Source organism: Hevea brasiliensis, chromosome 13 (genome assembly GCF_030052815.1).
Source record: "Hevea brasiliensis isolate MT/VB/25A 57/8 chromosome 13, ASM3005281v1, whole genome shotgun sequence".
NCBI classification, from domain to species: Eukaryota; Viridiplantae; Streptophyta; class Magnoliopsida; order Malpighiales; family Euphorbiaceae; genus Hevea; species Hevea brasiliensis.
In genome coordinates this window covers 87,522,396-87,549,948 of record NC_079505.1, presented here as the reverse complement: position 1 = coordinate 87,549,948, position 27,553 = coordinate 87,522,396, and the positions used below count along the sequence as shown (strand labels likewise).

Below are 27,553 nucleotides of genomic sequence, written 5' to 3'. Positions count from 1 at the left end.
TTGGCTATAACTTGAGCTACAAAACTCCAATTGGGGTGATTCAAAAAGAAGAATAAACTGAAGACAATGGAGAACATTTTCTATGAAGAAAGTTTTTCCAAATTCCAATAATAAAGTGACCAATGGAACAGTGCAACTTAGGACTCCAAAACTGAAATTTACCAAATTTGCCTAAAAGACTTAGGATTTGAGTAAACAACCAAAACCAACAAGTTTAGTGACCAAAATGTGGTATGTGGGTGAAGTTGGAGTTCCCATACCTATTAAGCCTTAAAAAGTTAATTATTTGACTTGAATAGTATAATGAATAGTAACCCGAAACACAAAAATTTCGAGAACGTCGAATTTAACAGGTTAAAACTAGGTAAATGTTAAGCTAAATTTATTTTGGATTTATGTTAAGTTCTAGTACTGAAACATTGTAAAATTGTGTGTTTTAGTTAAAAAGAATACTGGGAAAAAACCCGAGGAACCAAGTCAAGGCCAAGAGGCGACTCGCTTGAGGTTTGTGCACAACATCACTATGCTTTAAAATTCATTGATAAAGTGAATGAAATATGCATTTTACTTTGCTTTGAATTGTTGAAAGTCTATTGTGACCTTATTTATGATGTTTTGATTTAAATTGTGAAAGTTATTGTGTATATTTGAAATGACAATGTTTAGCAAATTGTTAAGATAAGTTTTGAAACCACAGTGTCATGACTATATATTTGAACACCTCACTAGCACGACTAGTGAAGGTAATTAGTTTCGAATTTTGATTCCTTCTCTGGAGAAGTGTTGAGGTGTGCCAGTAGAAGAGGATGTGAATGAATATCCATATATTTGAGCTAGCTAGCCTTGTGATGTGATTTCTCTTTAGCCTCTGGCTATTGAGATTCTATTTGTTTCGAATGGCATGATCTAACTGTGGGTTTTATGAAATGTGTTTTGATACTTCGAAATGAACTTGGTTTGCATTAAAACTTCATAATTCATGTTTTGTGTTTAATGCTCATGTTTAGTCAAATTTTTGAATAAATGTGATTTTGTTTTTGCATAAAGATTATTTTAGTATGTTGTGCACCACTGAGTCCTAGTACTCAGCGATAGCTTTATTCTTTGTCAGATCTGAGAGACTAGAGGAAGCGTGATCGAAATGCTAAAGATTGAGGATCATTCAGCCTAAAGTCTTCGGGTATAATTTATACCATAATTGTAAATATTTCTTTTGATGTATATATTGCACATAAATGTATGGACATGTAAAAATGGGTCTTGAGCAGTTGTATAAAATTTATATAAAGTTGTAATATATATTGTAGTTTGAAATTCTCTTAATGTAAATTTTGTAATGATCTATTTAAATTGTTTTGTTTCTAACGAAATATGAATGGAACTATTTTATTTAATTTGAATGAAATGGATTGTTAGTATTTTGATGATCATTGGATAGTGGATTTGAAATTGAAAGTTGATAAATGTGTTGAGAACTTGATTGAGATTGCGTATGAAATTGAAGCAGTTGTTGAGAAAATTTTTAGAAGTGCTTTTTACAGGTATTTGAAGAATTGTTTTCTCAAAATACAGAGGGAACTCTGTCAAAATTTTTATAAAATTTGCGGAAAAATAAAATGGGCTAAAATTTTCAACTAGCTTTCAACTTAATTACATGTTTAAAATACTTATTAGAAATGCTCACCACTTATCAAAAATAAGAAAATTGTTTTAAAATCCCTAGTAGGGTACTTAATGAGTTATCTGTAGGTGAAGTTCGGTAGTTCATTAGGTATTCTACGGGATCATGTTATGCCTTACAGAGGGGTAAGGTGTGACATCTAATCTATCAGAACTATATCATCCGCAAACATCATGCACTAAGGGATACTCTCTTGTATATGTTTCGTCAATTCATCTAAAACTAATATAAAAAGTTAAGGGCTTACAGCTGAACCTTAGTGTAATCTAACTAAAATAGGAAAATCTCCTGTGTCTTCTCCCACTGTGTGCACACTAGTAGTTGCTCATTCATACATATCTTTCAACACTCGTATGTACCTAATAGATACCCTCTTTTATTCTAATACTCTCCATAAGATATCTCTTGGAACACTATCATAAGCCTTCTCAAAATCGATAAAAATCATGCGTAGATCTTTTTTCACTTCTCTATATTTCTCCATTAAGCTTCTAATAAGAAAGATCGTTTCCATAGTTGAACGACCGTGTATAAAGCCAAATTGATTGGGAGAGATAGAAGTATCATGACAAAGTCGATGTTCCACAACTCTCTCCTACAACTTTATAGTATGGCTCATAAGTTTAATTCCCCTATAGTTTGAGCAATTTTGTATGTCTTTCTTATTTTTAAAAATGAGTACTAAAATATTCATCCTCCATTCATCAGATATTTTCTTTGAGTTTGAAATCTTATTAAATAATTTAGTTAACCATGCTACTCTGATATCTTCCAAACACTTCCACACTTCAATTGGTATTCCAATGGATTCACAGGTTTTACCTACTCTCATTCTCTTAAGTACTTACTTTACTTCTAAAGATCTAAAACTTCTAGTATAATTCACATTCTTTTCTATTGCTCTGTAGTCTATATTCACGCTATTATCATTTTGACCTATACTAAATATCCAAATTAATAAGAATCCTATTAGTGAAATTATTAATTTTAATTATGAAATAATAAAAAAAAGAGAGTAGAGAATGAATATAAAAGAAAGTTAAGTCTCGAGTCTTCAGATCTTGAACTTATATATATATATATATATATATATATATATAAAAGTAATTATAACTTATGATCGTGATAGATTAAAATGTTTATTTAATTAAGAGTTCAAATCATGAAATGTGCTTAAATGAATACTGTAATAATAATTAAATTTAAATATTAAAAATGGCAAAATTTAAGTTGAACCGTGAGTGCAGCACTAATCCAGCCAAGGGGTGGAATGAATCTATAAAAGAATAAATATTAATGAGATCTTTAAAATTTTTTCTTTGCTAGGGCATTGCCCCCCGCTTGCACCTCTAGTTACGCTATTGCAGAACAGATTTAAGTAAAAATTTCATTTTAGATAAAGTTATAATTTCAGGATTTGAAACCCTTAATTGTACAACTAAATTCTATTTGTAAATCAACTCTAGCCACTAGGGATTTATAAAAAAAAGCCCAAACTAATCAACTGAAATAAATTCAAACCAAAATTAATGATTTTATATATTTAAATATTGATTATGATTTAAAAATTATTATAAATAGAATTTTTTGTTTGGATTTGGGTTTTATTTATATATATATATATATATATGAGTAAAAAATTACATGAATAATTTTTTTTAATTTTTATTTATTTTTACTAATAATACATTTTGAATTAATATTTGTTTCGAACCTTCAAACGAATTTCAAATCAAAAGCTTGGTAATCTTTTCAGTTTTGAACTTTTCACACACTGTTTTTTTTTTTGGTAAAAGTTTCACACACTGTTAGAGTAACAATTCTTGTTCTATCTTGTTTAATAATGCTAAATAAAGTTAAAGTAGTTATTCGTTATGCAATGCCCTGTTTTCTTTCCCTGTTTCTTTGGATGACTTGTATTGAATTGGATTATTTAGTATTTATTGATACAATTGGATTCAATTAGAATTTGAACTCGAAATATTACCCTATTAAAATATATATTTTTTTTTTTTCAGAAAGAGATGTAATAATAAGGTCTATTCAAATGATGGAGCTGCTTAACACAATTTTATTCTTTTCTATTAAGTTTCATCATTTAGGATTGTAGGCTCTTGGTTAAACAAATTTAATTGTTTCTTAAAAAGGTAAATTTGTATTATTGGTTAAACAAATTTAACTGTTTCTAAAAAGGTAAATTTGTATTTTTAAGGGTAAATTCTATTTTGTAATAAGAAAAGAAAATTTTATCACTAAAAATAGGAAAATCAAGGGAAAATATTTATGGGATTGGACCCACACTTCCGACCATTTCCAAGTGACGCGAGTAAGCAAGCTACATGACGTTACAATTCTAAACATAGTAATCTCACCGCATACGAGAATTGCGCAACCCAATCCACATCCAACAGGAACCACCGCTCGCAGCAACCCGCTGCCACTTCCCAGGTGGCGCCACTTCCCTCCGCTCACAACATCCGAACGCCACCGCTCCCATTTATATTACCAAAACGCCCTTATACGTTCGATATATTTTCAATGCAAAGCCCCCTATTATTTAAGAGCGTCTATTGGGCCACGACACTATCATTTCCCTCGCGAGTTCACTCCCCTTCGTCTTTACTCACCAGACCCAAAAGGCTCGTCAACGCCAATAATAAAAGAAGAAGAGAGATAAAGGAGAGGCATTGGAGTAGCAGTGGGAGTAATTATAAAAGTGCCATGCCTTGTTCCTCTATTAGCACAGTATCTGGTGGCGGTCTCGGAGGAAGTGGAGATGAGAATGGTTCTCTCCGGAGCTTCAAGCTGAACGAATCCACTTTCTTGGCCTCTCTCATGCCGAAGAAGGAGATTGGCGCCGATCGTTTCATCGACGCTCACCCCGAGTTTGATGGCCGTGGCGTCGTCATCGCCATCTTTGGTACTCCCAATCTCACTCTATCATTCCCTTTTTGAGCGTAGATTGTGCTTAATAGAGAAGCTTGATTTCTTGTGATTTGTTGTTGAATTTAGATTCTGGAGTTGACCCGGCCGCTGCTGGATTGCACGTGACCACGGATGGGAAGCCGAAGATCCTCGATGTTATTGATTGGTATGAACAAATTTACTTGGCCGTATGAATGCTCCTTTTTCCCCCCACTTAATTAATTGTTTGTTCAAGAAGTTTGACCTGAGGGGGATTTTCGATTTATTCAGCACTGGGAGTGGAGATATTGACACCTCAAAGGTTGTGAAGGCCAATGCTGATGGTTGTATTCGAGGGGCTTCAGGTTCGGCTCATGAATATTTTCCCTATTATTTATGTGTTATTGAATGCTTACTTGCTTATTTCCCTGATGGGTCCATCTATGGCTATGGCATTTCTTACTTCAAATTTGATAATCTAAAATCTTTATTTATTTATTTAATTTTCCGAAGTACACAGCATTCCCCTTTAGGTGGTCATAGAATGGGAATGAATTGAGGTCATGTATATTCCTTGAATAAATGATGATTTTTGTTATACCAGAACAATTAATTCCCTTATTCTGTTTGTGCTCTTTATATCCTTGCTGTATCTTTCATATTTTTTGATGAAAATTTTGCATTCCATATATGATAAGAAAAGTTACATTTATCTCTGAACCCTGTTCTGTGGTTGTAATGAAAATTTTTCAATAGGAGCTCCTCTAGTTGTCAATTCCTCATGGAAAAATCCTTCTGGTGAATGGCATGTCGGTTATAAGTTGGTGTATGAGCTATTTACCGATTCATTAACTTCTCGTTTGAAGGTAAGCATTGTTGTTTTTTTTCTTAAAAAAGAATAAAAATTAAAATTTTACAGTCAAGGTAAGCATTAGTAATTTCTCTAATGAACAATTTACCCCTCCTTCTGATTAACAGAAAGAAAGAAAAAAGAACTGGGATGAGAAAAGCCAGGAAGAAATTGCTAGGGCTGTAAAGCAGCTTGACGAATTCAATCAGGTTGTTGGAAATGCTGTTTCTTGATTTCTTCATTTCTTGGATATCATGCATCTTGGTTTTTTTCACTCTAATTTTAAATGACTGAAAAGCACATTGGCTTTCATTGGGGAATGGGGACATCAATTTCTTCCCGTTTCTGCACGCAAACTTTTGCAAAAAGAATTTCTGTAGAAATCTCATATGGGGAGGGAGGCTATGTATTTAAGTTGAAGTAAAGTTAGCACTTAGATGTATTGCCTGTGAGACTTTTGCTGACTCCATAGAATGGTGGAGTATCGCAGGATGAGTTATTCCTATTTGGCGCTGAAATAGCATGTCTGGTTAGTTTTTTTTTTCCTGAGCATAATTTATGTTAGGATGCACTTGTTTTCCAGAAACACTCCAATCCAGATGATGCAAATTTGAAGAAGGTTCGAGAAGACCTTCAAAACAGAATCGATATACTACGAAAGCAGGCTGATGTGAGTGTCAAGTTCTTTAAATCTGTACTTTTTTCTAGTTATTTTTGTCATTTCTGAAAAGTGATTTTTTTCCCGTTTTAGAATTATGATGACAAGGGACCTGTCATAGATGCTGTTGTGTGGCATGATGGAGCATTGTGGAGGGCTGCTCTTGATACACAAAGTCTTGAGGATGACCCGGATTGTGGAAGGCTTGCTGATTTCATACCCCTTACAAATTATAGGTATGTGAAATTGCTATTGACCACACAGTGTGGTTCAAACTCCTTTATCTGATTTTGGCTGGAAGATGATCTTCATCTTGGTGTGCTATATTCTGCATCCATATGCAGAACTTTTTCTGGCTTTTTTATGTATAAAGAAATGATAAAAGAAAAAGGCAGAGGCATTCTTGAGGGAGGCATTCTTGAGAAACTTAAATCACATGCTTTATTTAAGTGAAGTACTTCCAAAACCCCTTGTATTGGCACTGGGCATTAGGTGCTGGTGGACTCCACCTTTCAAAAGGGGATCTGATGCAGAGCCTTTGCAATTATGTGTGCATTTGCTGTAACAGACATTTGGATGGATAGGCTGAACTATTTTTTTCACCTTAGGTCTATTCCACTTTGCATCTAGAAGACATAGAGATAAATCTGGTATACTGCTTTCTGTTTCTTGTATTTTTTTGGCTTTCATTTCTGGTTCTTTATGCCTTGAGGTCTTCATTAATTTTCGATATTAACAATTATATCGACTAGTTGACTACATTTTGCTATTTTTATGAAAATAATTGTTTAGATAGCACCATGATAGCCTAGTTTTACACACAACTGCAATCATATTTTATATCTAAGATTAGTAATGCACCAAGGAATTATTATATCTTACAGAATTTGAATTTTAAATGAATCTATGGAAACTATTCTTTCAGGACTGAAAGGAAATTTGGTGTGTTTAGCAAGTTGGATGCATGCTCATTTGTCCTTAATATATATGATGAGGGAAATATCTTAAGTATCGTAACAGATAGCTCCCCTCATGGAACTCACGTTGCTGGTATTGCTACTGCCTTCCACCCAAAGGTACTGCCATTCAAATTATTGTTCATCTATTTGCTGCAATTTTTTATACTGTAAAATGATTAGACTTCTGGCATTTTTCATTGATGAATTGCTGGCAGGAGCCATTATTGAATGGAGTTGCACCTGGAGCACAGTTAATATCATGCAAAATTGGAGACTCACGTTTAGGTTCAATGGAGACAGGCACTGGCTTGACAAGGTCTCTGATTGCTGCTGTGGAGGTGGGTTGAAACTATTTCACAATTGTACACCTGCCTATCTTAGATGTTTTGTGCTATATATAGCAAATTATATTTCATATAGAAAACTCTTATTACTTGTGACATACTAAATTGTATTTTTTTTTTCCAGCATAAATGTGACCTGATCAATATGAGTTATGGAGAACCTACATTACTGCCAGATTATGGTCGCTTTGTTGACCTTGTTAATGAAGTATCAATTCTGAACCTTTCAATTCCTACTGTAACATTTATGCATCATATTTTCCTTATTTAGTCTTTCATGCTTTTTGTTCTTTCATGCTTTTTGGCTCACCATTGATTTTATTAGGTGGTGAATAAGCACCGTCTTATATTTGTGAGTAGTGCTGGTAATAGTGGTCCAGCGTTAAGCACTGTTGGTGCACCTGGTGGTACAACTTCCAGCATTATAGGAATTGGTGCATATGTCTCTCCTGCAATGGCTGCTGGTGCTCATTGTGTAGTACAACCTCCTTCTGAAGGACTTGAATACACTTGGTATATGAATTTCCTTTTGCTTAACTCTAACCTTGAATGTAAAGTCTCCACACTCAATCATGCTTGCAACTGTTTTAGTTTAAGCTTAAAAGCTTATACTTCAGTTGACTTGGAGCACAGGTCCAGCCGAGGACCAACAGCAGATGGAGATCTTGGAGTCTGTGTTAGTGCTCCTGGTGGGGCTGTTGCTCCTGTTCCTACATGGACTCTTCAAAAGCGCATGCTGATGAATGGCACTTCTATGTCCTCTCCATCTGCCTGTGGTGGAATCGCATTACTCATTAGTGCAATGAAGGTTCTTTTCCATGCAATTTTTCTTTCTTTTGCCCCTTTCATTTGGTTGGTGCTACCTTCATTGGACTGAAGCTTCTGGTATGCTACGTTATGTCTGCAGGCTGAGGGCATTCCTGTAAGCCCATATAGTGTAAGGAAGGCTCTTGAGAATACATCTGTCCCAATAGGTGAATTGCTAGCAGATAAACTAACCACAGGACAAGGGCTCATGCAAGTTGACAAGTTAGATATTCTCCTTTGGCCTCTGTTCATTTACAGTTGTGACAAATAGATTGAACTTTCTGTGAATATGGAAGCAGCTGTGACCACTTGTTGCATGACAGGGCACATGAATATATACGGCAGTCCAAGAATATTCCAAGTGTTTTTTATGAAATAAAGGTCAATCAATCTGGAAAATCAAGTAAGTATAGTTTATATCTGCCCATCCTGCTCCCTGAATGCAAACACTTGACTTCTTGGTGACCATTACAAAATGCAATACACTTAGGCTTGCAAAGGGCTAAGCTTTGGCCAACTTAGACTTGGCTTATTAAATGAAACAAGCTGAAGTTAGGTCTGGACTTGTCTCATTAACCATAATTAACAAGTTCAAGAGAGCTTTTATCAAGTTGAGCTTCAGGCAGCGGACAAGCAGTTTAGCTTATTTGTGGCCCTAAATATGTGCTAATTGCTACATGTATGTTCTTACAATCTAAATATTTTGTGCACACAACATTGCTAGTCATGCCATATTGATTTTCTAGCCAAGTGTGTAATAGGATATTTTGCTTGATTTACGAAAATAATTCATTGCAACCCTCTTGTTGGCTTTCTAAGTCTATTTGAAAGTTTTTGTTTTTGATTGACTAGCTACTCAAGATTCTCCCGTTTGTGTCAACAATGAAGATTTTTTTTTTTTTAAAATTCATTTTGTACTACCCTTGCAATGAAAATAAAATTTTGTTTGTGATGTGTTTTGGCTGCAGCTCCTACTTCACGGGGCATCTATTTGAGGGAGGCTAGTGCTTGCCAACTACCTACAGAGGTTGGTTACTGTTAGACTGGTTTTATGTGTTTATGTATTATCTACATGTGTTGTTAAGAGTTCTGTGTGGGTTTTGTTGGACTCCTGGAATTCTAGCTTCGAACAATCTTTCAGTTATGATCATTAGTTATCAGCTGAGTAATTCTTAACTGCAAATGAATGAATTACCCTACTTTAAAATTCTGATGAAACCTCTGATTGAAAAATGCAGCTATATTTTTAAGAAGATGCTAAAGCATAACTCGCAATTAGCTTATATTTGGTTTACTTGGTCCCTATTTGTGTTCTGTTAGACATTGAAGCTTGGTCAATGAGTGTTTATCAAAGACAGTAATGACTTGCTCACACATCATTGGATATAATCTAGGTTTCTTCAGGAGCATGAAATTGCATTCTTTATAACTATGATTGTCGTGGTTCTAATGCTGTTGTTCTTGTCTCAAAATTGCTGGTAGCTTTGCTTGACTGTCAGCTAGCCTTACAATATGATCTCAGGAGCTCGTTTATTCTATATAGTCAGTTGTAATGCTGGTTTAGCTAAGTATGAATTTTGGTGAGAAGGTTTTTGAATTTTGAATTTATGTTTTCTTTTTGCATCGGTCACTTTTCTAAAAAATTGCTGGTATCTTTGCTTGTCTGTCAGCTAGCCTAACAATATGATCTCAGGAGCTTGTTTATGTTATAAAGTCTGTCGTAATACTGGTTTAGCTAAGTATGAATATTGACGAGAAGGTTTTTGAATTTTGAATTTATGTTTTCTTTTTGCATCTGTCACTTTTTATCACATCAAGTTTATGTATTTTAACAGTGGACAGTGCAAGTTGAGCCTAAGTTTCATGAAGGTGCAAGTAATTTGGAAGAATTGGTTCCCTTTGAGGAGTGCATTGAGTTACATTCTACTGAAAAGTCAGTTGTGATGGCTCCAGAGTACCTCCTCCTTACTCATAATGGGCGTAGCTTCAAGTTAGTTACACTTTGTTTTGTCGTTTCTTTTTCAAAGTTTCCTTATCTGTGTTCATATTGCACGTGTCATTTGGTTGTGTGATAATCTTATCCCTAGAAAATGATCTCAAAAACAGCAAACTGTTGTTATGTAAGTTACATCCTGGATTATCATTAGTGATAAACCCATAAAAATTTTCACTACACAATTGCATCCACCATAGAGATCTTTATACACATAAATACATGCAACGAGATTGATGTGTTGTTCCACCATAGAGATCTTAATACACATAAATACATGCAACGAGATTGACGTGTTGTCACTCCAAGCTTCTTATCTGGAGTTTTCTTTAGCATTCTTGTACCCCATGGTTATTGTTACACTGTTTTGGAAATTTTCACCATTTTGACTCAGTTATTTTTTTTAATGGATTTAGTTTTTGATGTCTAGAGGTAGTCAGTCTATTATGAAGTCTATGGTAGTTCAATCTATTATGTCTAAATGTACAACCTGTTAACACGTTATTTTCTCATTTTTATCAGTATAGTGATCGATCCTACCAAGTTAAGTGATGGTTTACATTATTATGAAGTCTATGGAGTTGATTGCAAAGCACCATGGCGTGGTCCCATTTTCAGGATTCCAGTTACCATAACAAAACCAATGACTGTAAACAATCGGCCTCCAATTGTTTCATTTGCAAGGATGTCATTTCTGCCAGGTCATTTTTATATATTTAATAACAGCAGAAAACTGATAATTTTACTTGAATGTAATTTTTCTTTTGCATGTATGCCTGTTTATGATATATAGCTTGCAGTTAGTCTCATTCTAAGTGCCAAGTCGAGCACAAATAAAGCATTTCATTTTATTGAGATGTTCAAATTGAGGCATGCTAAGTCCTGCCCATTGAGATTGGCATAAGAAAATACGGATAAGGACGAAATACATTAAAATGATTTTAATCACCAAACTCCAAATAGATGTTTTATGGTTAAACACTGAACTTAATTCATTTTCTTTTCTATCATAACTGTGCTGCTTGAATAGGCCATATAGAAAGGAGATTTGTTGAAGTGCCGCTCGGTGCTAGTTGGGTTGAGGCAACCATGCGAACATCACGATTTGATACAGCCCGACGATTTTTTGTTGACACAGTTCAGGTATGAATGTGGTTAAAACTTTATTAGATTGTCTAGACCTGCTGTAACATGTTTGCAATGTGCAGATTTGCCCCCTTCAAAGACCTATCAAGTGGGAGAGCGTTGTAACATTTTCTTCCCCCTGTGCCAAAAGCTTTGCATTTCCTGTGGTGGGTGGTCAGACAATGGAATTAGCTGTTGCTCAGTTTTGGTCAAGTGGCATAGGAAGTCATGAAACCACTATTGTAGACTTTGAGGTATCAAGTTACTACTTTATTTAACTGAATATCAATTACTTTTTGTTTTGTTTTTAGTACTTTTTGAAATTTATGAGTCATGTTTGTTGCAGATTTTCCTTGCATTGATGACTTTGTGGACTTTGTGTTGTATTTTCTGCATGTATCAGCACATTTCTCCCTCTCATTCTCTTTCTTCCCATTTTGAATTTTTCTTTTTGAACTTTTCCTGTATTATTCTTAGCAAGCTTCATAGGCATTGTAATGATAAAAAATGTTTGTGAATTCAAGAAAAAACAAAATTAATGTGTTTCGTTTTGCATTTTTTCCCGTCATTGATTTGGTTGGTGGTCAGCAAAATGTCACTGTTATTTAATAGATCAAGGGTTCTCTTTGGTTCTACGTAATTGTGTACCTCTTTAAACTCTTCTTTGTGGTTTTCTTGTTTATTCTGTCTCTCTACAATTCTTCTTTATTCATGCTATGTTAGAAGCTGATCATATGTTCTATTACTGCTTGCCCATCAAAAATGTCTTTTTAGTGCTCATTTTCATTGTATGATGCTTAGATTGTGTTTCATGGTATTGACGTCAATAAAGAGGATGTTGTGCTTGATGGAAGTGAAGCGCCTGTTAGAATTGATGCTGAAGCTCTGCTGGCATCTGAGAAACTTGTCCCTGCTGCTAGTCTAAAGAAGGTGAAATATGTCTATTTTATCCATATGTTGGCTGGAAATTTTTTTCCCTGTTGAATAAATCTAGATTATTCTCTTTGATGTGGTTCTTTGCATACTAACTCTGCATTTCTTCTCTTCCCTCACATTTGATTCGCAGGTAAGGGTTGCATATCGACCTATTGATGCTAAACTTAGCACTCTCACAGCAGATCGTGACAAACTGCCCTCTGGCAAACAGACACTGGCTCTGACATTGACGTAGGTCTTCTTTTTAGTTTGGTTAAGTTGCTTAATTTTAAAAAATTTATCATCATTCATTTTTTATCGTTTTGGCGCTGCAGTTACAAGTTCAAATTGGAGGATGCAGCTGAAATAAAGCCTCATGTTCCATTGCTTAATAATCGTGTATATGACACTAAATTTGAGTCTCAATTTTACATGATCTCTGACACTAACAAGGTACTTTGACATTTATATCCTTTGCAGATGAAATTTTAAATTGCTGATTAATCACTGCTTGGGGACTTGTACTCTTAATTAGTCTTAGAAATTTTAATTTTCTTGGTAATGAATTTAGTGAAATATAGAGATGTGAAGAAAGATCTATACATGGTTTTTATTGATTTGGAGAAGGCTTATAATAGTGTTCCAAGAGATGTCTTATGGAGTGTGTTAGAACAAAATAGGGTATCTATTAGGTACATACAAGTGTTGAAAGATATGTATGAAGGAGCAACTACTATTATGCGCAGAGTGGGAGGGGACACGAGATTTTCCGATCTCAATTGGATTACATCAAGATCAGCTATAAGCCCTTATCATTTTACATTAGTTTTAGATGAATTGACAAAACATATACAATAGAGTATTCCTTGGTGCATGATGTTTGCGGATGATATTTTTCTGATAGATGAGACGCGAGAAGGAGTTAATAGAAAGTTAGAGCTTTGGAGAACTACTCTAGAGTCAAAAGGGCTTTAAGTTAAGTAGAACGAAGACAGAATACATGCATTGCAAGTTCAGTGAAGGCCAAACTAGTAATAGGGAAGGAGTTAGTTTGGATGGAGTGGTATTGTCCCAAGTAATCACTTTAAATATCTCGGCTCAGTCCTTCAAGTAGATGGGGGATGTGAGAAGGATGTTAGTCATAGGATTAAAGCCGGATGGTTGAAGTGGAGACGTGCTACGGAAGTTTTATGTGATCACAAGATTTCCAATAAGTTGAAAGGAAAATTTTACTGTACAGCCATACGATCGGCTATGTTATATGGTAGTGAGTGTTGGGCACTGAAGGAGTCGTATGCGTCTAAGATAAGAGTTGCAGAGATGAGAATGTTAAGGTGGATGAGTGGCCATACCAGACTAGATAAAGTCCGTAATGAGAGTATTAGAGAAAAGGTAGGAGTAGTGCCAATTGAGAATAAGTTGAGAGAAGGGAAATTGAGGTGGTTTGGTCATATGAAGCGGAGACATACGGAGTCTCCAGTTAAACAAATAGAGCACATTAGGTTAGAGGATAGAAAGAAAAAAAGGGGTAGACCAAAATTGACTTGGAGGAGAGTAATACAACATGACCTAGAAGCATTACACATTTCTGAGGATTTAACCCAAAATCGTTTAGAGTGGAGAAAGCGAATCCATATAACCGACTCAAAATTTTTGGAATAAAAACTTAGTTGAGTTGAGTTGAGTTAATGAATTTAGTATTTTAGTCAATATATATACACCAAAAGAATACTGCTTTAATCTGCATCATAAGTACGTCCATGTGCCATGTTACTCATACCTTAACAGACTTTGAAGTTTGAATGGAAGCTTTTTTCTTTTCTCTTTCCATGGTCCAAGTTAATTCCTGTTTCATTTTTTTTCCTTTTCTAAAAATAGCGTGTGTATGCAATGGGTGATGTCTATCCAAATTCCTCAAAACTTCCCAAGGGTGAATACAACTTACAGCTGTATCTAAGGTATGCCCTATTTGCCTAGTCTATCTAAGGTACGCCGCATTTGCCTAGTTAGACCAAATCCACTTTCTTGCACATAACAACTAATTTCATTGCTAAATTAGATACATTTTTTTGTCAGTTTTAAAATCCACCTAGTGATGCTTCTCCTGGTTAATTTTTCTTTTCTTGATAATCATGTTGTAGGCATGACAATGTGCAATATTTGGAGAAAATGAAACAGCTGGTATTGTTTATTGAGAGAAATTTGGATGACAAGGTAGAGTACCTAGATCTTAAATATTGATTTCATCAGATATTAGACGAAGTGAATGGCATTTTGCAGTCATGAAGGTCTTTGCTGCAATGTTTAATCATGCGTAGAAACTGTATTTTAGTAATTTATTCATTTCACTTTATTAATTTGTATCATACATTTGCGTAAATCAAATCTCTACAGCACAATATTTTATCAAGAATGATTCTGACTCACCTTGACTATGGATAAACTTTTATTCTTCATTGTTTGGCTGGATGTTAACTTCTCATATATGATCACTCTTCATGTTTTGGGAATTTGATATATTGCTGAAACTGTTTTGAAAATTATTAGCAATCTGGCATAACCAAAGCTGCTCAAAAAGTATGAATGTGAATGGAGAATTTTGTGTCTCTCTCTATCATTTGTCATCCTCTGACTCCCTTTGTCCAGAGATAATGTTGACTCGTCTCTTTTGGTGGGAGTCAGATTTCTCTTGATTGATAAACTCTTCTAGTTCCGGGATTTGATACATTGCCAAAACAGTTGAAAAGTTTGAAATTTGTGATTTGACCTATCATAATTGAGACTGCTTGCAAAGCTTTCATGTGAAAGGGTGATAGAGTTAGGAAAAAAAGAGTGAATCAGAAAATGAAACAGAGCTGAGATTGTATTGAGTACTAAAATTGTCAAATACAAATAGTGTTTCTCAACTACTAGATAACTCTCAAAGCAATCACTTAATTCAGAAATACAAAAGATAAATCTTCCCAAAGGAATTGAGGAGCACTCTCCTGTGCAAGATAGTTCTTGCCTGGCTCTCAGCTGCCACGAGCCAACTTTGTCTGCCTGGCCACTTCCTCTTGGCTGACTGCCTTTATACTGGTATTTGGATTCCCCATTCTGTTATTGTGACCAGGTGGCCTTCTCTCCATAATTTCCTCAACGGAAAGGTAACTCCCATATGTAACTTCCTGAATCTTCTCCTCTACCCATTCCTTCCTTGCCAATCCTGTTTCTTCTAAAATAGATTCTCAGCTGTTTTGGGCCTGCCTCCTCCTTCTTTGGGCTTGAAGCTGGACATGTATCAAATGGGAGTACAAGTATTGCATTTTTAACCTTTTCCATCTGTCATCCTTATTTATGACTTGGGTTCTGTTTAGAGGAATGTTCTGAATCTGTGGCCTTCATTAGAATGAGGGACCGTTGCTTGCATATGAAAACTATTATAAAAAAAAATTCAAAATTTATGTGATGTCACAATTTTAAATTTGACATGTTTTTAGCTTTCAACTCATAACCTTGCATCTTATATATGCTATATTGCTAGTAACTTCTTTGAGATTTCATATGTCAAATCTGTATATATTTTCTACCATTCGAAGAGGAAAACTTGTACATTGGAAATTTAGTTGTTTCTTTTTAATACAGGATGTCATTCGATTAAATTTTTTCTCTGAACCGGATGGATCTGTGATGGGAAATGGTGCTTTTAAATCCTCAGTTTTAGTTCCAGGGTATGTTGTTGAATGATATATTTCTGTGATTTTTTCATACTAACCCTTTCTTATAATACATTTATCAATTTTAAATTTTGTGATAGGAAGAAAGAAGCTATTTACTTGGGCCCACCAGTGAAAGAAAAACTTCCAAAGGTATTGGAATCTTCCTTCCCTCGCATCCTTGACCTTGTGGTAAAAAACAGGGTTTTATCAGAAATGTAAGTATAAATATAATGTGCATAATATCTCTGCAGAATGTTCCACAAGGCTCTGTGCTTTTGGGATCAATGTCATATGAAAAAGCTGGTCACGAAGAAGGGAAAAATCCACAGAAGAACCCTGTATCTTATCAAGTCTCTTATATAGTTCCTCCAAATAAGGTTGTAACTTATTGTTCCTTGGATTTTGTTATTTAAGTAATTCTACTACAGTGCTTACAACAGATGGTCTGCCATTTTTCTTATGTATGAGCACCTGAACTGTGTACACCATTTTCCAACCATCGTTTTGACAGGTTGATGATGACAAGGGAAAAGGAACTTCTTCAACTTGCTCCAAAACTGTTTCTGAACGTTTAGAAGAAGAGGTACTTGGAAGCAATTGAATTATGTAGTTTTGCAATAGTTACAGGAAAAAACATAGTTTTGCAATGCTGTCTGCAAGCTAGACTGTCTAACACCTTTCATCAGCAGGGAGTCGCATGCATTACAGTTTCCAGTTGTCATCTTTGAGATTACAGCTACTTACTGCCTGTACTCTTGGCAGGTTCGAGATGCAAAGATAAAAGTTTTTACTAGCCTAAAACAAGACACTGATGAAGAACGCTCAGAGTGGAAAAAATTGTCCATCTCTCTTAAGGTTAAAGCTTATTTAATCTTGAAATGTTATTGTGTGATTTGTGGCATTGGCAGTATTTGCATGTCTTTGACAAGCCAAGATTTTTCATCTCACATCAAGGTCATGTCCTCTGGCATATATATTCCATTTTAGATCCAGTACATGTTTGCCAGAAATCTTAGGCTGCTTGTTTTCTTTTTGTATTAAGGATTTTCTCACTCCTCAGAACAAAGCCAAAATGAAGAATGTTATGTTGGTACTTGTTCTCTTTGATTGAACTGGTCATTTAGAACAATATGAACCTCTAGCTACTCTGGCAAGCTTTTTGTTCTTGGAGCATGTGCCTTTTAAGAATCTTAGTTGTTTAAATTAATACTTCTAGACATAGTATTGTTTCCAGAGAATACCAACTAACAAGTATCTTATGTTCTTTGGCAGTCTGAATACCCAAATTATACTCCCCTGCTTGCTAAGATTTTGGAAGGTTTGCTTTCTGAGAGTAATGTAGGGGACAAAATTGGCCATGATGAAGAGGTAAATATGTGTTTATGTAGTCCACTTTATAGAAGAAAATGATAGGACATTGCATTTATATCTTCTGCTGGGTTTTCATTTCATATTGATGTTATCAACACATGACCAATAATCTCTAAGGTTAGTAATGAGATTTGCATGTATTTTTAATGGGATAGGGTATAAATTCATCGATGAGATTGAGAACCTGTGTTTCGCCTTTGTAAGTTTGGCAGTAATGGTTTCCTTAGGAAGGACCGAATAAATTGTGAGCTGCCTCTAGTTGTGGCCATAATCTACAACACAAATGAAAAGATATGGTAACAGATAATAGTTAAATGTTTTTTTGTTTGTTTTATGGCTCGCAGTTAAAAACATTCATATTTTATAGTTTCAAAGTGTAATGGCTTTATGGGTTTATGCTATAGCTGCAGATTGAAAGGTTAAAAACTCTCAAGAGGTGATGTTGGCATTTCTTTTGATGTAATATTATGTCTTGTTATTGAAGAGTATAATGGCCTACACTTCTTTTGATGGAGTGTGATTAATTTCCAAGCCAGAGCTAAGCAAATGTCCGATAATTGTGGTTATCACTTATCAGTGAAGGATTAATGTGTTTCATTCACAACGTCAAAGTTGATTTAAAATTAATAGTGCAAATGGCAGAACTTCATTTGCATCAAGGTCCCCATGTCTTTCTACCTATCCTTCATGGAATGATTTAACCTTTTTCCTCCTTTTGTTCCTTGTTTGAAAGACATGGTGAACTTGCCATAGAATAGAGATTAACTTACATGTGCCATCTTCTAGATTATTCGTGCAGCAAATGAGGTAATTGATAGTATTGACAGAGATGAGTTGGCAAAATTCTTTTCCCTCAAGAGTGATCCTGAAGATGAGGAGGCAGAGGTATTAATTTTGTATTTCCCTTTCTACCTTTTTTTTTCCTTTTTTTTCCGTCTGGAACAAATTTGCCAGGAAACTTGTTTGGAAAATTCACAGCTGATTCTTGGCATATTAATGCAATTTTAGTGCTCACTTTTCTTAATTTAGGGTTTTTTTCTCATATTGCTGATGTTTTTCTCTTCTACCCAGAATCTCTTTGTGACTTGCATTTACTTGTTGCATGCATTTATGTTTACTATTAACATAAACCTTTGTTGCTATCACTGTAGAAAATAAAAAAGAAGATGGAGACAACAAGGGATCAATTAATAGAAGCACTGTACCAAAAAGGGCTAGCAATTTCAGACATTGAATCTCTGGAGGTATGAAGGATTAGCTCCATCTTGTGGTATTTTTATTATTATTTTCCTCATAAAGTGATATATGTTCCAACCCCTGCGGATTAAGGCTTAATTGTTGTTGTTGAAAGTGATTTATGTTCATACCTCTATACTACACGGATTCACCTGGTTTTTCCTAGAGTAACTATGTTAATATGAGACAACAAAGGTAACAATTAGATATCTGGATTGGTCTTGGCAAACGTTTAGTGGGGTTTTAGGAACGTCAAAACTTTATATTAGCCATTGTTAGCTTGCAGGGAAAGAAATATTAATTTTACACGGAGAGAGAGAGAGAGAGAGAGAGATAGAATTATACTAGTAATAGCTAGGAAAAGAGTGGGAGATAGAATTATACTAGTAAAGCTAGTACTAGAAGGAGAAACAATAAATATAGTTAGTGCTTATGCCCCACAAATAGGACTAGACAGTGAGAGTAAACAAAAGTTTTGGGAAGATATGGATGATTTAATGCAAAGCATACCGAATGAAGAGAATGTTTTCATTGGTGGAGAATTGAATGGACATGTAGGAAGTGATAGACAAGGTTATGAGAATGTTCATGGAGGTTTTGGTTTTGGCAGTCGAAATGAGGAGGGAAAAAGCATTCTGAATTTTGCTATGGCATACGACCTAATACTAGCAAATACCTACTTTATAAAAAGAGAGTCACATTTAGTGACTTTCAAAAGTGGGCAACATAGAAGCCAAATCGATTTCCTCTTACCCAGAAAGACGAATAGAGCTCTATGCAAGGATTGCAAGGTCATTCCAAGAGAGGCTTTAACAAGTCAACATTGGTTGGTGGTCTTGGATGTCAAGTTTAGGAACAATTCAAGTAAGGTCAGAAGAAATAGTGTAGCTCAAACAAAGTGGTGGGAGTTCAAAGGAGTAAAGCAAGTGAAGTTTCAAAATGAGCTTCTCGAGTCCGAAGTATGGAAGCTGGATATGGAGGCCAATGATATGTGGATACAGATGGCATCAAAGATTAGAGAAGTAGCTAGAAAAATACTTGGAGAATCTAAAGGACATGGACCACCCTCAAAAGAGAGATGGTGGTGGAATGAGGTAGTACAAAAGGCAGTGAAGAGAAAAAGGGAATGGTATAAGAAATTACCTAAATGTGATAATAATGAGGCATATGAACAGTACAAGATAGCAAAGAAAGAGGCAAAAAAGGCAGTTAGTCAAGCAAGAGCACAGGCCTTTGAAAAGTTATATGAGAAACTTGAAACTAAAGAAGGGGAGAAAGATATTTATAGATTAGCAAGGAGGAGAGAAAGGAAATGTCAATATCTTAATTAAGTTAGGTGCATTAAGGATAAAGAAGGAAAAGTGTTGGTGAAAGATGAGGACATTAAAGAAAGATGGAGAAATTATTTTAATGATCTCTTTAATAATAGTCAAAATGGTAATAGCGTGAATATAGACTATAGAACAATAGAAAATAATGTGAATTATACTAGAAGGATTAAATCTTTAGAAGTAAAGGAAGCACTTAAGAGAATGAAAGTGGGTAAAGCCTGTGGACCCGATGAAATACCAATTGAAGTGTGAAAGTGTTTGGGAGATATGGGAGTGGCATGGTTAACTAAATTATTTAATAAGATTCTAAACTCAAAGAAAATGCTTGATGAATGGAGGAGGAGTATTTTAGTACTTATTTTTAAAAATAAGGGAGACATACGGAGTTGCTCAAACTATAGGAGAATTAAACTTATAAGCCATACTATGAAGTTGTGGGAGAGAGTTGTGGAGTATCGACTACGTCATGATACTTCTATCTCTCTGAATCAATTTGGTTTCATGCCCAGTCGTTCAACTATGGAAGCGATCTTTCTCATTAGAAGCTTGATGGAGAAATATAGAGATGTGAAGAAATATCTACACATGGTTTTTATTGATTTGGAAAAGGCTTATGATAGTGTTCCAAGAGATGTCTTATGGAATGTGTTAGAACAAAAGAGGGTATCTATTAAGTACATACAAGTGTTGAAAGATATGTATGAAGGAGCAACTACTATTGTGCGTACAGTGGGAGGGGACACAAGATATTTTCCGATCTCAATTGGATTACACCAAGGATCAGCCATAAGCCCTTATATATTTACATTAGTTTTAGATGAATTGACGAAACATATACAAGAGAGTATTCCTTGGTGCATGATATTTGCGGATGATATTGTTCTGATAGATGAGACACAAGAAGAAGTCAATAGAAAGCTAGAGTTTTGGAGAATTATTCTAGAGTCAAAGGGTTTTAAATTAAGTAGAACGAAGACGGAATACATGCACTGCAAGTTCAGTGAAGGCCAAACTGGTGATAGGGGAGGAGTTAGTTTGAATAGAGTGTTACTGTCCCAAAGTAATCACTTTAAATATCTAGGCTCAATCCTTCAAGTAGATGGGGGATGTGAGGAAGATGTTAGTCATAGGATTAAAGCCGGATGGTTGAAGTAGAGACGTGAAAAGCGATCGGCTATGTTATATGGTAGTGAGTGTTGGGCACTGAAAGAGTCGTATGCGTCTAAGATAAGAGTTGCAGAGATGAGAATGTTAAGGTGGATTAGTGGCCATACTAGACTAGATAAAGTCTGTAATGAGAGTATTAGAGAAAATGTAGGAGTGGTGCCAATTGAAGATAAGTTGAGAGAAGGGAGATTGAGGTGGTTTGGTCATGTGAAGCGTAGACATACGGAGGCTCTAGTTAGACAAGTAGAGCACATTAGGTTAGAGGATAGAAAGAAAAAAAAGGGGTAGACCTAAATTGATTTGGAGGAGAGTAGTACAACATGACCTAGAAGCATTACACATTTCTGAGGATTTAATCCAAAATCGTTTAGAGTGGAAAAAGCGAATCCATATAGCCGACCCCAAATTTTTGGGATAAAAGTTGAGTTGAGTTGAGTTGAGTTGAGTTGAGTTGAGTTGAGTTGAGTTGAGAGAGAGAGAGAGAGAGAGAGAGAGAGAGACTAGAAATATTTCTCTAGTTTTGAGAGAATTTTGATGCTGATTTTATGTGTTTGAGAGACCGAAAAGTGTCAGTTGCTACTTTCCTCCTTAGCCCAGTATTTTGAAATTTTGTTCTGGCAGTGATTTTTGTTTTTCCCTTTCCCTTTTCTTTTGGTAAAAGGATCTGAAATGGATATATGTCGAAGTGTCTGATTCATCCAAAAGTCAAAACATAGGACACATGGACACACATTCAAATGGGGTACGTTATGTACGATAACAATGATGAACATATGATATTGATTTCTTGTCATAATCATTATTGCCTTTGTCATGATGCCAGGGACTGAAAGCTGGAACCTTGGCAGTAACAGAAGGAACAAAAGACATGGACAGGACTGACAAAGAATCGGCACCAGATGCTGGTGGCCAGCCAGATCTGTTCGAGGAGAATTTCAAAGAATTTCAAAAATGGGTTGATGTGAAGTCTTCTAAATATGGCACCCTCTTAGTGATACGTGAAAGACGACGAGGGAGGCTTGGAACAGCTCTAAAGGTCATTTTTCCTTTTACATACTTATGACTTGTTACCTTGATAACTTGTTCCTAAACAAAAGATTTTTTATTTTTTTATTTTTTTTATTTTTTTTTTTTATTTTTATCATTTTATCTTACTGCCGAGGCACATGCATCTAGTAGTTGTTTCAACCCAAGCTCCTACTTGATCATAAATGATATCTGAGAAGAAAATTATCTGGGGAAGAATAAATTGGTTTTCGATACTCATATCTCAAGTGTGTTTGTCGTTTCTTTAACCCAACAATTCACTGGATCAGGTGTTGAATGACATGATTCAAGATGACGGGGATCCTCCAAAGAAGAAGCTTTACGAACTGAAGATCTCCTTGCTTGATGAGATTGGATGGAGTCATTTGGCAACCTACGAGAGACAGTGGATGCACGTGCGTTTTCCACCAAGCTTGCCTCTTTTTTAAATGAGTGCTTTTTATCAAGGAAAACTGGACATGCCATTACTGAATAACTTGGTCTGACACCAGACCCATTTCAATATTTCCATCATTGTAAGGACATTTCCATCATAATAAACAGAATACTCTTTCTGTGACTCATTTTTTCCCCTTCAACTTCCTGTTAATATTTTTCATCAATTGTTATTTACTCGATCCAACAGATCGCGCTTTTTTCGTAGCTATGGATGACTATAACTGACTACAAGATATTGAATTGCGTTCTGTAGAAGCTATAATATGTGAATTAATTGATTTCCTTGGTAACAGAAAGTAGTAATATGCCTTTTAGCCCATCAGTCGATTGATTAATGGGAGGGGTTGCGTGGGTTAAGTTGGTATGGAGCTTCATGTTGGGTGTTTTCCCAGAGAGAGGCCAGTGCGATTCTGTAGCTTCTGGACTATTACTTCTAATGCTTTACTTGATGTGGAACGACATCTTTTTATTTTGTTTTGATGATTAATTTGGTTGAATAGAGAAGTGCGGCATTCTTACCCTGTAATCACCTAGGAGGCTTATGCAACGAGTCTGTACTGTTGGTAATCTGACAAAACAAATCTTGTTAACAGCCAAAGGTCCACAGTAAATAGAGGAAATCCTCTATTAGTCTTCCTGCTCTCTCTTTTTCTTATTTTTATTTTTAAGTGGTGTTCTTATCATATAATGACAACTTTTGTCCCTTGATTAAAAACCTTGGGTTATTGCACGGTAAGATGCCTAACATTGCAAATCTTGAACACGTGCGTGTCAAATTGTCCCTGTTGAAAACGTTAGTGACAATAGTTCTGTTCTTGTCTTGCCGAGTAATTAGGGTTTAACTATTCATCTAGTCTAGCGCGTTCATTACCTCGAAATTTATATGTTTGACTACATTGAAACTTGTTTACTTTTTTTAGGTCAGTTAGGTTTGAAGTTTGAATTCCCATCTTAATTTTGATCCGTACCAGATCAATTTGATTAAAAGTCATTTTCGGATAACCTATTTGAACCAATCAAAGTATCAAATGACAAATTATAGAAGCATTCAATAAGAAGAGAATGAACAGAGGAACATGCTTTCAGTTATTTTCCATACATGTTGCAAAACAACAAAACCACTACGAAAAGACACAAGCCCATGGTGGCTGAAAGAGTACTACACATGAAGATCAAACTATTTTCAGGGTAAAAACTCCTACCCTACAGGGGTTGAACAATGAGAGGCAGCCCAAAATTTGGTCTCAGGGAGAGCATAATAGAAGGAGAATGAGAATAATTTGGGGACAGGGAGAAAGAAAACCTAGTCAGAATTAAGGACAGAACAACCTTATACTCCATCATGGTTAAGTGCCTGCCTACACACATTCTCCCTCCAAACCCAAAAGGTAAATACCCCATCTTGTGGTTGCATCCACCATACAAGTCATTATCGAACCTTTCAGGTTTAAATTCGTAGACATCTTTTCCCCAAAGACCAGGGTCATGGTGCATGCCTACAACATCAATCCAGACGTTGGTTCCCTTGGGGATGGTGAGGTTATTTACAGTAATATCTTCTCTGGTTTGCCTTTGAACATTAGGTGCTGGGGAGTAGAGCCTCAAAACTTCGTTCATCACCCATCCCATCTGCAAAAAATTTCACATGGTTAGCCGAAATTCGAGAAAAAAGGATAAAGAAACGACACGCGTTCGACACCCAATTCAAGAATTTCCCTTGTGCTGCTCATGTCGTATTAATTTCCAATAACAGACAAAACGCTAAACGCAATGGCTGTCATCGTATTGTAATAATGCCCGGCTAGGTAGAGCCACGGCCGCGTCCACTACCAGGCCAAGCTAGCACTTTTGGCTGGTCAAAGGCTTTGGGGTTTAGCCACTTGCTGTTCTCAATTCTGATTATCGCACGGAAGTGATGTTTTGTTGCTTGCTACGTAGTTTTAATGACATTGACTTGTCATCTTTTCTTTTATTTTCTTGTCCTTTCTTTTTCTTGCCCCAAATCCTGTAAGCACCATGACAGGATTTCTGTGATAATGTGCGCGTGGACTGTTGCTAATGCTGTTTTGACCTTGACCATTTTGAATATGGTCTATGAACACCACCTACCCAATGGTACTCTTCAAATCCAATTCCACTATTCCAAACTACTAGAAAAAAGATATAATATGTTTTATTTATGCCATTTTCTTTTAAGTACCAAGATCGAAACACCTACTTTAAAATATTGAAAATTATTTTTAGGTGTTTGGTAATTAAAGAATACTAGTCATGCATGATTATGTATTTGATTTTTCAAAACTACTAACATTATTTTAAGGGAAACCTCTTCATCTTAGCTAGGTTAATTTTAAATTAATTAAAGATCTCTTCACAGAAATGAGATACCCCAAATCCTTTTTTGGTTAAGTAAAACAATTGCTTTTCATTGTTGTAAGTGAGAAATGTGTTTCATAGTGGAAGAAATGCATGTGATGGTATTGTTAATTTTACGTATGCATAGTGCATGTTCACTTACTCTAATTCCAATTTTTTCACCTACAAGAACTCAGATCTCTGAATTATATGCACACAACTCATCAAGCAAGTAATAAAACGTTCAAATATGTGTGAGAAACGTGTATATGTATACCTTCTTAAGCCCAGCAAGCGTGGAGAAATCGATCTCTTTATCTCCAGTAACTTGTCTAATTTCCTCTCTTAATTGATCCTGCCACTCTGGATGTACCGCCAAAAGCAGCAATGTCCATGACAGTGCCAGTGCAGTGGTCTCATGGCCACCAAAGAAGAAAGTCTTGCACTCATCGACTAGTTCCCTCGTTGTCAAGGTCTTCCCTAGCCGCCCCTCCTCATGATTCTCCTCCAGCAATAACCCTAATAAGTCCTTCTGAGAATACCCTCCATTGGAATTTCTACGATCTCTTATAATCGTCATAAGAAGGTCATCGATTTCTTGTCCAAGATTTTTGGCCTCTAGGGTTTGCTTAGGGCACAAGAATCTGCTGAAGGGCACTCCCACGTAACGGTTAGTCTTGAACAGAGTGAACTGCATGGCCCTCAATTTCTCGAACACTTGCCTCCCATTTTCGTAGCCTATCCCAAAACTTGTCTTGGCGATGATTTCTCCGGCTGTTGCAATGATTTCTCTCTCGACGTCAACTTCTTGGCAGCCGGAATTTACGAGGCTTGTCCACTTGTCCAGCATCTTAGTGGTGGACTCCACCATTAAGCTTGCCATAGCCTGTTTATAGGTCATGCAACAGAATTTAGTGGGTTGATAATGTAAATATGAATATAAGACAAATCTCTAGCTAGCTAGCTTAGACATATAGGTTGTATCTCCTTAAAATTGTAAAAGTAACACTTCGATGCAGAAATTTGCTTATCAATATATATATATATATATTTCATAGATTAGGATTCATGACTTCTAAGGCAGTTAAATTCTAGGCATTCATTCTGCAGAATTTGCACCCGCCAATCTTTTAGCTTTGGCCATAATTTAGTAGAAAATTTAATTAACTTCTAGATTCGTAGAAAGTCACACACACCTTTATCCATTCATTTGATTTAACATTTATATATATAAATATCAAATTTTCAGTGTTTTTCTTTTTTTTATCTTTATTCTAAAAAGTTCACCATCTTTCAACTTTCACAATTTATATTAATATTAAATTATCAGATACTTTTGCCACGATAATGCTTCTCACTCACATTTAAGTGAAATTCGTTAGTGAATTTTCACTATATAAAATTCATAATAATGAAAGAAGTAGAAAGTAGCATCATATTGATTACTAATAATTTCTCATCATGTTAGTGATTGAGTGATCATGGTGAACGGTGCAGCTGATTGAAAATCAAAACTGTTGAATGTAAAGAGTGAAGATTTTTCCACCGAACCAAATAACTTAAATATGTAGAATATTCCCTGAGACAGAGAGAGAAAGAGAGTTAACCTTCACGCTGGCCGGTGAGAGTGCAGGAGTGATAATATGGCGGTGACGAACCCAGTCATCACCTTCAACCATAACCAAACCATTACCGAACATTGGTTTCCTGTCATGTTTAAACACATTGGGCTTTCCCCAGCTTTTGCCCATGACGCCTGTAGACATCCTTTTAAGGAACTCCGGGTCTGCTATGTATAAAAATGGCTCTGTACCTAACCAGTATATGAACACCTTCCCTGCAAAACAAAAAAATACTCGTATTAAGGGCCTTTATCTTTGTTATCTACGTACCATATATAATCGCAGTGCGGCGAATAGTTTTCAACAGAAATAGAAAAGAATGATGATAATAATGTGAAAAACTAGAAGAATTACACATACCATGAACCTTCTGCCATTGAGCAAAGTAAGGAAAGACAGTAGAGTGAATATCATTGGAGACTGCTAAAGATCCAGCAGAAGCTGCAGCAACACTACTTCTACTGATCTTTTTCATCTCCTCAATATTCCCTAGAGGGAAATTTGGGGTTGGACCTCCAAACCCATTCTTTTTAAGCTTCATATAAGTCCTAGCAGGTGAAATCCACAAAGAAATCGCTAGTCTAAATAACAAGTAAAGGAAAACGCCAGTAAAGGTCAAGTTAAAAAGCTGGAAAAACTCCATCTCTCTCACAGAGCCGGAGACGGAGACAAGAATCGAGCTAGCTAAAACAACACAAAGAGACAGCTATATCTTTGAAGTTGATCGCTAATATATGTTGGTTGATGTAAAGGAGAGAAACATAATGGGTATTTATAGATGGAAAATGTCGGAGTTTTGACCGAGGAACTGCACATTTATATGTCTTTTTGAACATTTTTCAAGCGTCTATTATTCAACTTTTTGGGTCTCTCTTATCTTTTTTTTTTTTTTTTAATTTTTTTCGAACGGCAGACTTTTTTTTTGTTAATAAAATAGCATCTCTACATTTTCCCATTTTGTCGTTCGACTTTTGCCAGCCTGCGTTTTCAGTTAGCCAATTTGCCCTGTAAGGAAGCCGTCCAAGTCCAGCCAATAGCACTTCGCCACAAAA

The 27,553-nt window shown here is 35.6% G+C and overlaps 2 protein-coding genes across 9 annotated transcripts; one reads left to right on the top strand and one right to left on the bottom strand.

Annotated features, from left to right (window-relative positions):
• Window positions 1-4,061: 4,061 nt before the first annotated feature.
• Window positions 4,062-22,649, top strand: LOC110662206 (tripeptidyl-peptidase 2). 8 transcript variants are annotated; one of them, XM_058132731.1, is made up of 35 exons: window positions 4,100-4,601; window positions 4,694-4,772; window positions 4,877-4,950; window positions 5,342-5,451; window positions 5,564-5,644; window positions 6,001-6,105; window positions 6,187-6,329; window positions 7,019-7,169; window positions 7,268-7,390; window positions 7,521-7,604; window positions 7,722-7,909; window positions 8,030-8,204; window positions 8,304-8,425; window positions 8,527-8,606; window positions 9,172-9,230; window positions 10,039-10,193; window positions 10,719-10,897; window positions 11,227-11,339; window positions 11,405-11,575; window positions 12,123-12,251; window positions 12,388-12,488; window positions 12,572-12,689; window positions 14,115-14,194; window positions 14,378-14,450; window positions 15,861-15,946; window positions 16,033-16,084; window positions 16,186-16,314; window positions 16,446-16,517; window positions 16,697-16,789; window positions 17,207-17,302; window positions 18,092-18,190; window positions 18,457-18,549; window positions 21,701-21,781; window positions 21,863-22,075; window positions 22,356-22,649. In XM_058132731.1, the coding sequence occupies exons 1-35, from the start codon at window positions 4,220-4,222 to the stop codon at window positions 22,512-22,514; spliced, it is 4,248 nt and encodes a 1,415-aa protein (XP_057988714.1). In that variant the 5' UTR covers window positions 4,100-4,219; the 3' UTR covers window positions 22,515-22,649. The 8 variants fall into 8 exon arrangements, with proteins under 8 accessions (XP_057988713.1, XP_057988715.1, XP_057988714.1 ...); XM_058132726.1 differs by having other exon boundaries at window positions 4,101-4,601; window positions 6,019-6,105; XM_058132727.1 differs by having other exon boundaries at window positions 4,103-4,601; window positions 6,019-6,105; window positions 16,186-16,311.
• Window positions 22,650-23,587: 938 nt separating this feature from the next.
• Window positions 23,588-27,227, bottom strand: LOC110662208 (cytokinin hydroxylase). Its single transcript, XM_021821110.2, has 4 exons — window positions 26,862-27,227; window positions 26,487-26,716; window positions 25,157-25,765; window positions 23,588-24,153 (listed from the first exon to the last, which is right to left on the bottom strand). Exons 1-4 carry the CDS (start codon window positions 27,142-27,144, stop codon window positions 23,728-23,730), a joined length of 1,548 nt encoding a protein of 515 aa, XP_021676802.1. The 5' UTR covers window positions 27,145-27,227; the 3' UTR covers window positions 23,588-23,727.
• Window positions 27,228-27,553: the final 326 nt, after the last annotated feature.

Bases quoted from the DNA above. Each gene is read 5' to 3' on its own strand.
- LOC110662206 (XM_058132731.1), top strand. From the start codon at position 4,220: ATGCAAAGCCCCCTATTATTTAAGAGCGTCTATTGGGCCACGACACTA. The intron at 7,391-7,520 runs GTGGGTTGAAAC...TTTTTTTTCCAG, and splicing joins CTCTGATTGCTGCTGTGGAG to CATAAATGTGACCTGATCAA. The intron at 21,782-21,862 runs GTACGTTATGTA...TCATGATGCCAG, and splicing joins TGGACACACATTCAAATGGG to GGACTGAAAGCTGGAACCTT.
- LOC110662208 (XM_021821110.2), bottom strand. From the start codon at position 27,144: ATGGAGTTTTTCCAGCTTTTTAACTTGACCTTTACTGGCGTTTTCCTT. The intron at 26,717-26,861 runs GTATGTGTAATT...TTTGTTTTGCAG, and splicing joins TCAATGGCAGAAGGTTCATG to GGAAGGTGTTCATATACTGG. The intron at 24,154-25,156 runs GTATACATATAC...AATTTTTTGCAG, and splicing joins CGCTTGCTGGGCTTAAGAAG to ATGGGATGGGTGATGAACGA.